This window comes from Parus major, chromosome 2 (assembly GCF_001522545.3).
Source record: "Parus major isolate Abel chromosome 2, Parus_major1.1, whole genome shotgun sequence".
NCBI lineage: Eukaryota > Metazoa > Chordata > Aves > Passeriformes > Paridae > Parus > Parus major.
In genome coordinates, this window is record NC_031769.1 from 28,288,238 (window position 1) to 28,302,172 (window position 13,935).

General features: G+C 36.2%; 1 protein-coding gene across 5 annotated transcripts in view; it reads right to left on the reverse strand.

Moving 5' to 3' along the window:
• Positions 1 to 10,150: 10,150 nt before the first annotated feature.
• AGMO (alkylglycerol monooxygenase) overlaps positions 10,151 to 13,935 on the reverse strand; it is a 185,112-nt gene continuing 181,327 nt past the window's right edge. Inside the window, exons 13-14 of one of the 5 annotated variants that reach the window (XM_033511871.1) lie at positions 12,771 to 12,844; positions 10,712 to 10,799 (exon numbers count right to left, since the gene is read on the reverse strand). In XM_033511871.1, coding sequence (XP_033367762.1) covers positions 12,815 to 12,844 — 30 coding nt within the window. In that variant the 3' untranslated portion in view covers positions 10,712 to 10,799; positions 12,771 to 12,814. Of the gene's footprint in view, positions 10,800 to 12,770; positions 12,845 to 13,935 lie in introns of all 5 variants that reach the window. The other 4 variants (XM_015620011.3, XR_004495796.1, XM_015620012.1 and 1 more) reach the window with 4 other exon arrangements.

Sequence of the window (13,935 nt, forward strand, 5' to 3'; positions counted from 1 at the left end):
TTTGTTTCAATTTGAGGTTACAGCTTTAGTTGATGGGTTTGTTCTAAACAAACTTCAGACAGCTGGGGAAGTTTCTAAGTTCACCCATCATCAAAAAAGAGAAAGGCACATTTCTCTTCCTGAATCTGATTTGAACTGCTGCTACTTTTTTTTTTTTTTATCAGTATTTTTATTCTTTTGTATGTTCTGATGACAGATGTATATCTGCTTTCGTTTGAACTAAAAATTTTATTGTCCAACAATTTTGCTTTTACTAATACATATTTGGATTTTTTTTCCCCAAATATTATTCTTCAAAGCTCCAATAGATGTCACTATCAAAATATAAAAGAGAGCTGGTTGTGTAATGCAGTGAAAGAGAAACAGCAGGGAAGCCTCACTTGCTGGACTGCTTCAAATCCCAGCATGAGAGCACAACTCATTAAGCTAGACATCGAAGTGAGCAGCTGCCAGCCATAGAGTGCATGTCTTTTCATTCTTTAAACCTTCACTGTTAGATCAAAAATATCTAATGGTTTCACTGAACATGAAAGTAACACTGAACCTACTGGGTGTTTGGGCTAATAAGCAGTTTCCTGTTAGATTTTTTGCTCTCTGTCCATTCAACTTCAAAAAAATGACCTATCTTTTCTTTAGCCCACTTTGCACATTACTGTGCTGTGTTTTACAATGCTCGTTTTTCCTGTTGGTTTGGATCACATCTGGAGTAAGTCTGCTGTGAAGCTTTACTACTGCTTTTGGAATGACATGTCAAAACATGACAGCACTGCTTGAAATGGATAAGTAAAGCTTATAAGCGAAATGATTTCAGAGCTATTTTCCCATACTACAGAAATCTAAGCTTTTGTACTGACCAAGAAGATACTCTGTTCTTTTACCTAACCCTTAAGTCTTTGGGTAAAAAAAAAACCCCACATGCCTTCTGTATGAATATTGGAATCTTTCACTGTTCTGAACATTTTCTTTTTTATACATCTTGAAAGAGGAGGTAAACTCTATACCTCTACTATATGATGTTGCGATTGGTCTACTAGCACTCTTGCCTTGGAAAACTAGCTACTTTAAAAATTAAAGCAGATTATTTATTTATTTTTAAATAAATAGTGTAGTTCCTAATTCTTGGGAGCACACCTGGGAATGGGAGGCTTTCCATCTTTGAAAAACCTTGTGGCTTTCTCTATAAATCTCTGCAAGCTTGTACGGTGAATGTCATTTTTAACAAGTAGTAAAGTATTTTCACTGGTTCAAGTTTGTTAAATTTGTCCTTGCATCAGGACCCATCCCCAAACTAAAATGTACCACAAGATGTCAGTGCAAACAATTTCCATATTGGTGGCTCCACATGATTTGCTTGTGAACCTTGCGCCAGTTTGAAGTTATTTTGAGTAACAAATATGCCCCAAAAATTTATAGTCTCTACAAGGAAATAGCTGAAGGACAAAAGAGAAGAATTGAGTAATTTGTTGCAGGATGACCTGTCCAGCCTAGATCCCTGCTGTTTATGTAGGAAGCTTTCTTGCTTTGTCTAGAACCCCAGACCTGTGCATTAATAGGAAGACACAGGCACCTGAACAGTTCTGCTGAAGAGAACTCGGCGGCTACAGTCTAGAGAACCTTTGTGTTAGAATACAAATGTCTTTGCAAAAAAGTTATGCCTAAAGCTCCAGAATTCACAATATGCTACTGCACTTACGTTTTAAACCATATTTTAAAACAATTTGGCTGAGCCACAGTTTAACGAGCTTAGGATGTGAGGGAATTCAATGAGACGAAAAGAAAAACCAACCAAACACAAAGGTCAGCACAGCTACCCAATTTATGTCAGTCAAAGATCAGACTCTTTTTAGGGAAACACTGTAGGAATAAGACCAAGCTACTGCTTCTCTCTCATCTATCTATTTTAATATTTTTTTACTGCAAGATCAGTTTTGATCTGGGATGATGGGAATGTCCAAAGGTATAAGCATTGGGGCACGCTGGAGACCACCAAGTATGAGCACACACTACACACTTTACTGGTTGCAAGGTTTCTTCCCACCATAAATGACATGACCTGAGTACATATAATCTAAAATTAGCTCTTAGGGAACACAGCAAGTGCCTTTTCCATTTGCTTTTTACCTGCTGTTTCTTGTGAGGAGGAGTTATTCTTTCATCTCTTATTAATCTTCCCTGATGTGCCACTGACAGCAGGAAATTTATCTGTGAGACTCTCTTCATGTTTGACTCAGTTCATTAGGGAAAAGTAGACTCCAGTACTCACACATGGTGTCTAAGCAGTTTACTTGAATGACCATTTCCAGAGACTCTGTAAAATGGGAAGACAGAAAGCAGGCTTAAACTGTACAGAATCTCTCTTGACTCTTAAAACAATCTTCCATAGGTAACACATTCATAGGAGGTGGTACTAGGGTCCTCAGCCTAGCTGGCTTTCCCCATTTGTATGCCTTCCCTGTAGGAGCTGTAAGAAAGGCACTGAGACCTTTCAAAGAATCCAGGCGTAACACAGCCAAAAGCAGCATTCTCTAATAGTACTTGCCATAGCACAGAAAAACGCTAATAACATTTTAATAATCAGATTTTCTCAAACATCTGGAGGTACAGGATTTTACCTAGCCTACAATGGTGAAGGGCCTTGAGGGGAAGCCATATGAGGAGCAGCTGAGGCCACTTGGTCTGTTCAGCCTGCAGAGGAGACTGAGGGGAGACCTCATTGCAGTTACAGCTTCCTTGTGAGGGAAATTCAAGAGGCAGACGCTGATCTCTTCTCTGTGGTGACCAGTGACAGGACCCAAGGGAATGGCCTGAAGCTTTGTCAGGCGAGGTTTAGTTTGAGTATAAGAAAAAGTTTCCTTGCCTAGAGCGGGGCTGGGCACTGGAACAGGCTCCCCAGGGAAGTGGTCACAGCACTGGCCTGACAGAACTCCAGAAGTATTTGGACAAATCCCCTTGGGCAAATGGTGTGACTTGGCAGGGCTGGCTCTGACGATTCTTGTGGAGCCCTTCCAACTGAGCATATTCTCTGAGTCTTTGGTTCCATACTTGCTACAGAGATAAAGAAACTAAAATGTCAAGTTCACAATGATCACAGCCTGAAAGGCTGAAAATTTTAGCAGGACTTTTAATGCATAGTTAAAGAAATTAACATATCTTCTCCAAGCAAGCAAATAAGAAACAGAAACCATGAAAAAAAAAATAATTTTCAATGTAATTTTAGATCATTTCTCCTAAGAAGCTGTTTCCTAGGTGAACCAAATGTAAAAACAAAGCCATGTAGTGTTATTATTTTGCTCCTCTTTAACCTTACTGTCTGCTAAATATGTAGTCAGTAAAAACATGGAGGTTATGACTGCAGGTACCCAGAAATTACTACAGCTACTAGAGATCAGTTACCTTCTGGAAAACACAAATCTTCATCTACATATCCTATTCTGTCAGAATTCAGACATAAATCTCTACATTTTATAAACCAAATGCATATCTGCTAACCAGACAAGCTCAAGGACTCAGGCACTATTAATTCTGTTTCCCTGAGATCTCCTCAACAGGAAAATGGACCTTATAGTTGAATATTTTCCACAGATTATATTTAGACTACATAACTACATTTTCCGTAAGTTCCAGAAAATCTTCCAGAAAAAACAAAAACATCCCAGTGCACATTTTTTGGCAAATTTGACTGAGCTCAGACTGTGCAACTGAACCTAAAGAGCTGAATTGATTTTACATATATTAATATGTAATATATAAATATAATAAATTAATATTTCATAACCCTTTTTAACACTTACCAGTCACCATTACTGGTTCCCTCAAAAATCTGACTAGAAGACCTCTGATAATTTCTTCAACATACTTATAAAAATTAACTTCATAGCTACTACTGTGTGTTACACTGCCTATAAATTTATTGTCTGCGAAATACTATCTAGAGGTAATATTACCTGAACTTTTGTTCATTCTGAAAATTCAAAAGACAGAAGTTTTTAAAAATACTGGACTTCAGCATCCACTAAGCAAAAGTGGCTTTTGATGGTGATTCACAATAGAAGTGCAACAGAATCTGACAGGACCATAAAGACTTGTATTGTGCATATATGCCAAGTCCTCAAATGCACCAGCCAACCACTTCATCCTCTTCATTCAAATATTGTTAGAAAAAATCCCTGATATGCAAGAGAAGACCCATTTGCTTTGCACTTATCCAAGGCAGTGTAACAGAGAAATTCCTGAACAGGAAAAGTCCAAAGAAAGCAAAATAACAAGCATCACCACAAACAGGCCACAGGAACTCTTTGTAGACTATCTCCTCTGTCATATCTGTTCTTTTTGAATGACAGTGACTCTGAGCTGGTCACTTCTGTGCCTGATAGGCTTGTAACTGTCCCTGTGCCAGGGCACACCCCTTGGCCACCCCAGCAGAGACTGCTATAACCTGTGCTCCTTTCTTGCTCTGTAAGTTTTGCTGTTCAAGTCCACCTATGCTTCCCTTCCTGGAAATGCTGAGGAGAAGCATTTTCCAATGCTCTTTCTCCAGAAAGGAGACTGGTCACCTCACCTTGATTAGGCTGCTTGACGTGGTACAATGCCCATCTTTGTCAATGCTCAGATGTCTCTCAGCCATACTCAGCGGTTAATTTACACATGGCATCTTAAGAACAAATTAGCTATGTGCTATTTTGCACATAGCATCTTAATTCCTCTGGAAAAATACCAGAGGTTTCCATAATGAGGTGCAAGGAGGAAGCCACTAGGAGAATACAGCAAGTTTTCATGATCCTATAATACCCAGGAGTATATTAGTTAAATCACAACTCTAGCACTGGGCTTTCTTGCAAGGAGAAAACCTGGGAAAAATAATACTGAAGAATAATTCTTCTCCTGTAGCACAAATAATTGATAATTGTTCTTCATTAACAAGGCTATTTACACATAATTACATACATATACACATATTTATACATACTACAGTCCAACTACCAGGCATAATTAACCATAATAAACTATAGGCTTGAAACATTATTTTCTCATAAATAATAGGAATATTGTTAGCAAAGAAAAAAATGTATTCAAGTATATATCTTATTATTGGCTGTGAAGTCATGAAGACAGTACTATTCTCTTACAGCTATATTTCAGATAAAATAATTAATATATAAAATAAAACCAAAGGTGATCTGACCTTCAATGATAGACTTTGTTCTCAGAATCTCAGAAACTCACCTTTCATTTCTTCCACCAATCCCTGATCATCAGGCTTTCCTCTGTTAGACACCATGGTGAAATCTAGTTTATGGTCATGGATAGAAAATTGGGAGTACTTAAGGTTCTACAAAAGTAAGTACATTGGAACATACCTACACTGCTGCTGTATATAACACTTTACCTTCCCTGAAAGTATTTTTTTTTCTCTGTTATTAAAAGAAGAGCAAAAATAAAATCTTTGCCTTCAGAATGATTAAAGGTAGTGAGTCAGCCATGAGTCATGAGCGGAGAGAAGGTAAAGGGCTGTTAGATCTGAAATCACAAATGCTGCTACGTGAGGCAAAAGAGTAATGCCATTATCTTCAAATAACAGGCTCATGACCTCAATGCAGACAGACAGCAGCAAAAGACATGATCACACTCAGTAAGTTAATAAGCTATTCTTTGATCTAAAAATTGTAGTTCAATTGTCTTACCATATTTTTCTTTCCTGGCAAACATCTATAATTGTAATTTATGTGCTGATAAGTACTTACATTCGAGGTTTGTGGAAAAAATGTAAGAAGCAGAAAACACCATAAATTCCATAGTATTTAAAATGTTCCATGATCTTCTTTATCAATTTAATCTCTTTTTAATCAAACATTGCTATTACTGGCCTGTCTGTCTCTGCCACATTAAAATCAGCAGGTTAGAAAATGATCCACAAAATCTGTAGTGGTACTTCCTGGAGCAAAGAGACAGTGACAGCTGAAGCATGGTGCTGAAGGGACAAAAGGTAACAACTACAAGGAATTAGTAACAAGGAAGCAGGTGAGGGAGCAGAAATTGGTAAAAGGACAGTGCCATGTTACTGGAATTTAAATCTCGTATTAATCCTTAGAAGAAACTAGGCAAATATAAGTGAAATAAATACAATAGTAACAATGTAGGAGCAGTGTATTGGTTTTCTTGAATATTAGAAGATATCAGTCTGTTGACTGAAAGGAACAGCAAAGAAAGTAGGCACTTTTAAGTATTTATAAAATAAAAAATAAAATATAAAATAAAGCAAAGTAAAATAAAACAATAAATTAAAATATTGGTGGATATGGAATATACCACTGTGTACCTCCACACATAACAAATCTTAGGCAAGATAGGAGAGAATATTTTACAAAGACGAATAAACACTAGAGCAAGAAAGAGAAAAATGGGGAGAAAGAATAAAGGAGGAAGCAGTAAAAATATAGCAAGGGGTGGGGTGGAGAGAATTCATTTTTTATCGCTTTTCCGTGCCAAACCATAAACACAAGGACACTGAGCAGATCATTCTTACTCAATGTTTCCACATTTTTCTGCTGTTTTCCATAGGTGGGGCAAAAAAGACAAAGAACGGAGCCAAGCTTTCCATTGGCCTTGATATTAATATGGAAGTGCTTCCCCAAGCATGTGAGACATCTTATTTTTGCTTTATGTTGTGCTTTGTACCTGAGTTTCAAATGTGGCATTTTAATATTTGTTTTCTCAATGGAAAAGAAAATCCTGAAGTAAATCCACAGTACATCTCTTTGTTTGCTTGGCCCTATCTGCTGGGGGTGGAAGGGCACACGGTGGTGAGGTCTGCGTGTGCTGAGAGTAACCGAGGGTCAGCGCCCCTCCGAGAGCCGGCTTGTGGCCTGCTTTGTTTGAATTCCAAACTGAATTGCTGGTCACACACCAGCAGGGAACCAGGAAACCCAGCAAAACTCTGCCTCATAGGCACTGTATCTGCCTGTGCTGGAAACAGAGGTTTTATGGAAAAAGGGTAGACCAAGAATAGTTTTTTCCCATTCAGCATTAGCAATCCCAAGTGCTTAAAAAACATGAGTCAAGCCTCATGTAATCACTAGGGTGTTTTAAAAGGGAAAATGTTTTAAAATATTACCGATTAAAATCTTGTTCGTCTTTTAGATATTGAACTTTCCATAGGTCTTGTTTTCAGCAGGCAAAAATATTTCTTTATTCACACAATTTTAGGAGCCAGAGTTTTAAGAAAAAACTTAGCTAAAGGCAACATAGTTTACATAACAGGCTTTGAGTATTAGCTGAGATTTACTATTGTTCTTGATGAACTACACTGATAGGACTTAGCTTTTTGTGTCACAAATTAAAGAGAAAATAAGAAAAATTCAAACAACTCTTACCTTTAGTGCCATGCAGTTTACTACTTTCTTATAACTGCATAAATTCCTGAAAGCTCACAGACATTTGGCTGTAAAAAGCTTTAAAATATCTGATCAACTACCTCCTTTAGGTAATGGTATAAGTAATGGTGTCCTTAATCACACAGATCTGAGAGAAAACTGTAGAAAACAAGACAAGGTGCCCTGAGTCCTTTATATCAGATAAGTATAGGTTACACCTTTAACTGTTAGTATTTATCCAACAGAATGCTCTGATTTGATTCTACCAGAAAGGATATGATGTTAGTCACTCTCAGGAATAAACAATTGCGCAACTCTGTTCCTTTAATCAATGCACCTCCCCAAAGCTTGAGCAGTAAATACTGCACCATTCTTGTTTTCATACAGGGAATGCTCTGCCATGATCCTGAGGTCAGCAGCAAGTTTTTCAGTGACTTGAATGGTGCAGGGTCAGGTCTCAAGTGACACAGGATTCAGCTGCTTACTTCTGGGTTTTTCTGTAACTTGATATTGCTGTGTACATAGTCCAGGAACGGCCATGTGTAGGGATGTGACATTACAACAGCTGGTAGGAGCAGGGGAACTGCTTTTTAATAGTCTTGATGAAAAAAAAGTTCTGTTTATCCACATTTTTCTCCTAAGGTGTATCACTAGGGAGTTTAATAACAACAAGACCAAAAGGAAGTCTTATGCAATAGTGCAAATTACAAATGTTATTTACAAAGTTTCACGCCTGGACATGTGAGGCTAGGCTGTTAGTCTCTATAATGCTTTTCTTTCTAGAGACTTGAAAGAGTGGTTTACCAAAAGAAAGACAGTTACTCCCACAATATCCATAAGTTCTGTATCAATATTTTGGTCACTTTTGTCCTCACATAATTCACCTTAGTTCACTTGATCGCATACAATTGTTCAAACCACATAACATAGTCAAATTCTAAAGAAGTAAGTAATGAAGTATTAAAAAACTGAGGGGAGAAGGCTGGTTTATCAAAATATTGTGCTAGCAATGAGCACTGTTTGCAGTTTGTATTAAATTAGTTCAATTAAGTGCATGATATATATTAACTGCACATAAATCAATTCAGTGGCCAAATAGTCTCCAAAGTCTCCGGATTACTCCCACCCAGACGCCTTTGGGATGATTATTTCACTCTTCGCAGTGGATATAAAGACAGCATAAACTAGATCCAGTTAGGTGCCTAAAATAGGAAATAATTTATATTTTAAAAAATTTGTCACAAGCAAGTTGACGGGGATATAGTTATCTATCACATAGCTACTGAAAGAATGGTGCCAAGGTGTTTCTAAGAGCTTGTCCCCGAAACTCTCTTCTCCAAGAATGGCAAACCCTAGCTCTCATCTGTAGCCAAAGAATTGCTTATACATACCCGGGTGATATTACTGTAAAGCACATGAATCTTGGTCACCCATCATGAGTCAGTTCAAGCCTTCAGCTGGAGGAGCTGTTCTCCTGCTGATCAGTATGCAATGGAAGAATGTTGATCCTCTCCTGCACCTTGCCTTCAAACAACATATACACAATGGGAAGTCCCTGGAAGCAGGAAATTGGGATCTAAAAACCCTTGGAAAAGTGGAAATTTGTTTGGCCTCTGCTTTAATGACTAGGTTGTCCTCATTGGACTTATTTTATACTTGCCCTTGAAAACACATTCTTTTCCTCTTATAAATACATGACATTCAGTAGGGCAGCTTTAAAATTAATTTTACTTAATTCTTCATTGTTGCACTTCCAAAAATGCAAGTTTTCAAATGCAGAAAATGTTAAATTTTCAAACTGTTCCTGTTTCTTTGAAGGATTTCATAAGGAAACTGACTTTCAATATGATTATTTGTTATATCATATTAAACTGACCATATGACCATTACAAATTTGGAAAATATAGGTGTACTAAGTTGTAGGGCCACATAAAAAGTTTGTAGATTTTCTCATACTTCTGGAATCAGATTCTGTTGTTTTTTAAATTATATATTAAATAACCTATCATTAAGGTACCTTGCAATCTGAGCATTTTGATGATTCTATTTTACACTTAAGATGATAAAATCACTAGACATTGCAACAATGTTATATAAATAACAATGCTATGTTTCTGAAAATTTATTCTTAAATCCAGCTCCATAGACAGTGGCACCTGTTACAGCTAGAGACTGAAAATACATGTTAATTAAAAGTAGGTTGTCTAAATCTGAGATGTCTGTTAGACTGCCATTAACATCTTAAAGGAAAATTAAATGGGTAAAAAACCTGAACACAAACTTAAAACTCATTTTTAAATCCAGGTATTATTACTAGTTTGAAGCATCCAAGATGGACTCCATTTTTTAGCTACTTGACTTTCAGCACTTCTAAAAGGCTTGGAGTAAAAAAAAAAAGTTGGATGAGTGTGAGGAAAGAAAAACAACCTAGATCCAGTATTTTTGCCAGTCATGCTGTTTGGAGACTCCCTCTACCATTTGTATTTAATTTTCCTATCTTAGTACACACCGTCTTTCCAACAGCTTCTGAAAGACAAGACATGCATCTCCCCTGACATTACCCAGCAGGAAATTACCAGAAACTAAGGGCTCAGCCTTGCAAATATTTTGTCACGTGAGTGTCAGTAGGATACCCACGTGTAAATCCTGGTTTGATCACTATCTAAAGTTGGCAACACAGGTGGAATCTGTAAATAATTCAGCCTAAACTGCATGACTACATTATTCAACACATATATCAGCCAATTTTATTGAGGATGTTTCAACTCATAGTAGGTTGAGTTATTTTATCATGCTGTTTTTAATCATTTTCTTGCATCAACTACTCATCCTCATGTAGCTGCATGTTATGAACACTGAATTGGCCATGACATGGACATTCTGGTGTAATTTAATCATTACAGAAAAAATGTCATTCACATATGTTTATGTTTAGCTTCAATAAGAAGACAGTCAATCACTTTATACCAGGTTACATCAGATATGATTTTATTTATTCCTCTTGTGAAAAATACTTTTCACATATTATTAATAACAAAATCACTGCAAAATTAAATTAGTTTTACATGGTTTTGAAGAATTTGCAATCCTATGAACGTAAAAATCTATGCTGTGAATAGATATTTGATTTAAATTGGGAAGAAATGAAATATTTCATTAAAAAATCAAATAGAAATGCATATACCCCTTTAGGAATCTTTCAAACCTTCATACAAAAATCACAGATCTCTCATTTAATAAGTGAACTGATTGCAATTCAGCGTGATTCATGGTTGATTAATTCCAAGGAATTTAGAAGGTTATTCTAAAGTGCTGTTTCCATATTTAAGGTGATGTTAGATCTGGTCTTCAGTGGTGTTTATCTTTGAATGAAGTAATCCTCTTCATAATTTGGATTCCCCAGAATGCAGCACAGAGGGAAAACAAGACCTACAACATAGAATTTACAATGAGAATGAGAAACATTATATGAGGTCAGCCTGTTTCTGTTTGGTTTTTGTTTTGTTTTTTTTTAATTTTATTGATCTGTAAACATAATGAATGGGTTAAGACAGAGAACTTGAGAAAAAAAACCCGCAAGAATTCTAGGTATATTGATATATTCATTTTAGCAAAACATGCTTTTTTCTGCTGCTCTTTGCTGTGGACATTCCTGTTGAATTCTGATAAATGATCTGAAGAATGCTGACACTGTAAGTTGCATGATAGGGTACGAATAACCTTAAACAGGATATATAGCAAAAGAAGTATTCTAACTGCAATACAATACTTAAGTACTTATTCCTCAACCTGCTACAGAATGAGATAGAACCTACAGAATGAGATATAAGGTAGATTGGAAACAATTTAAAAGTGCAATACTCTTCATCTTGTCCTTAGTTTTGTAACTTTTTTATTTGGTGAATTTATTGAGAGATCTTATAAATTGTTTTCAGAAGTTTATTTGCTGAGAATCGCATTAGCATAAGTAGGAAAGATTTCAGAGTAAAGTCTAAATTGGGTAATAGTTCTTTTGAGAACCCAAAATGAAGCAAGATAAAATGTGTATGCACACGTGTGCATGTGATATTTTGTATTTAAAATTTTATGAATGAAACCTTTGTCTTTCACATGGAATAATTTCTCTAACTTGGAAAACTGCAAAATTAAGGCAGTTGTTATTGATTACCGAAGTGATTTTTTTTTTCTGTGAGTAAAACAAAATAATTTGTTTATCCTGAAAGATATTTTAATAATGTAATTTTTTTCTTGATAAAAGAAACAGAATTTTGACAAGAAATTTTTGAGTCAGGTTGCAATATTTCTTTTTTCAGGTCAATCTGCAATCTAAAACTGCTGACTAGGAGAGCTCTAATTTTAACATTAACATAATTTAACTTTCAACATTTAATAATGCATGGCCAAAGATCTACTTCTGTCTTTATCTACACAGTCACTCACTGTAGTACATGGGATCAGAATGTCCAACATAAATAATAAATTACCATAATACCCAAATGGTACTAACTTTTCATTCAGTGAAGGCAGGGTCTGCTCTGATCCCTGTCAGAATCTTTTTGGGACAGATACAGGCCTCATGTGACGTGTATGTTAGGGGTACACTACACATGCTTAGTAGCACAAGATAAACAGCACAATGTGGGAATAATTAAAATTCAAACAAGATAAAATTTAAATCCCCCAATTATCATTCAATTTTTATGAATTCAAATTATTTTCATTGAAGGCTTTAATGCTACTTGAGCAGGGGTAGGCTGCCTACTGTGTTTAAAACCTCTGATGATGCTGTTGGCACTGTACTTATGGTCCTATTTGCAGAAAAGACCCATAAAGTGCTCACCAAAAGATTTTTTTGTAAGAGTTTCCTACTTTAGGTAGGAAAGATTTAATTTCTTTTTATTTTCTTGCATTATCACAAACACCTTGTAAAGCTGTATAGCTTTATTTTTACAGCTATGCAAAGGAAAGCCTTTTTGCAGTACTGCAATCACACACTCAATGTTTTGTTAGATTTTTCTATGCTGAGATGCTCTGCAGAAGAAATCCAACTGCAAATAACTATCTGTATTTCTGATCTGGCTGTTATGCAGTTGAGATGAGTGTAAATCGTGATGTACATAAAATAATGACTTATATACAACATGCTCTTAACTGTGGAAAACTTCTTTGTTGTGCAATCTCCAGAAACAGAACTTATTCACTTGTCATAATTACTACTTCTTCTACACATTAATAAACTTCTTTCATTCCTCACCTCAGAAAGATCACTCCTATTCCTGGAAGATGCATTAAATATAGAACTATTTCATTTTCAGAAGCAGCACATTTAAGCACATTTAATGACTGAGGTGCAGGGCATTTGTAGGGGATTAATGACTGTTGGGAGATGATGATGATCACCTGAAGAAGCACAGCCATGGGCCATTAAGCCCCAGGAAATGTCCTCAGCTAAAGATGGTTATTGCTATTATAGCCTGAAAATGAACAAAATATCTCGGGTGAATTTCTCTTTTTTTAAATGAAGTGATGCAATTTCTTCTTTCTTAATTAAATTCTTTACTGTGAATTTCCTAAAGCACACAATCAATCCTTGTGGGGGGGTATTTCAAATTGCAGTTATTATATCCAGAATGGAAAATCATATACTGCACACTCGATCTGCAAAACTAGTTTGGCTTCACAATTCTACAAAAGTATTGGTTCACTGCCTATCAATGTCAGGACTGCCAGTACTTGATAGAAATAACTCCTTCAGGAAACAATAATGCTGCAAGGTTCAGGGAGGTGGAGGGGCTAAGAAAAACCCAAACATCAGGATAAAAAATTAAGGGGCCACATCCTTGCTTGCATGACAGCAATTCTGGCTGTCTGTACTGTTGTAATGCTGACCTGCCCTGAACAGAGCCAGCTGTATGGGGCTACCAAGCAGAAACTTGCTGTGTAGGTTGGAGTTCAGTTTCTTTTGATTGCTGCTACATATTTTAGAGTTACAAGGCTTGACCCACTTGAATGAATCGTGCAATCAGGTGATGTCAGGAATGGAAAGCTGAGACGATACGTGCCAGAACTCTGAGCAGACAATAGTGTGGGCAGCAGGAAGCAGCAAAAGAGCATTCCACCAGGCAAGTTGAACTATAGTTGACCAGTATTTTTCTAATGCCCTTGAGAAAACATACTTCCTGAATCCTATGTGCAGATATTTTGTTATTTTCTACTCAACACTCTCACATGCTAACAAATTAGGGTTTTTTGTGCTTTTTGGTTTATTTCACTTTCTAAATTATTTTCACAGAAATTCTCATTCCTTCTTCTATTAATATTTGTCCTTCGATAAAAATATTCACATATTGGTTTAATGATTCAGCTGGTTTTGAAATAAAAAGAGAGAATTTATACCTTTTTCTTTTTTAAACTGCAGTTTCCCCCACCAACAATATGTTATAAGAACAATACTTTCACTTCTGTCTTAAAATTGCTGTGGACAGTAGACATATATGGAAGAAATCTAAAAGCAGGACTTCTCAAAACCCTATATTTAGCCAAGTTAAATACAAACTTTTTGCCA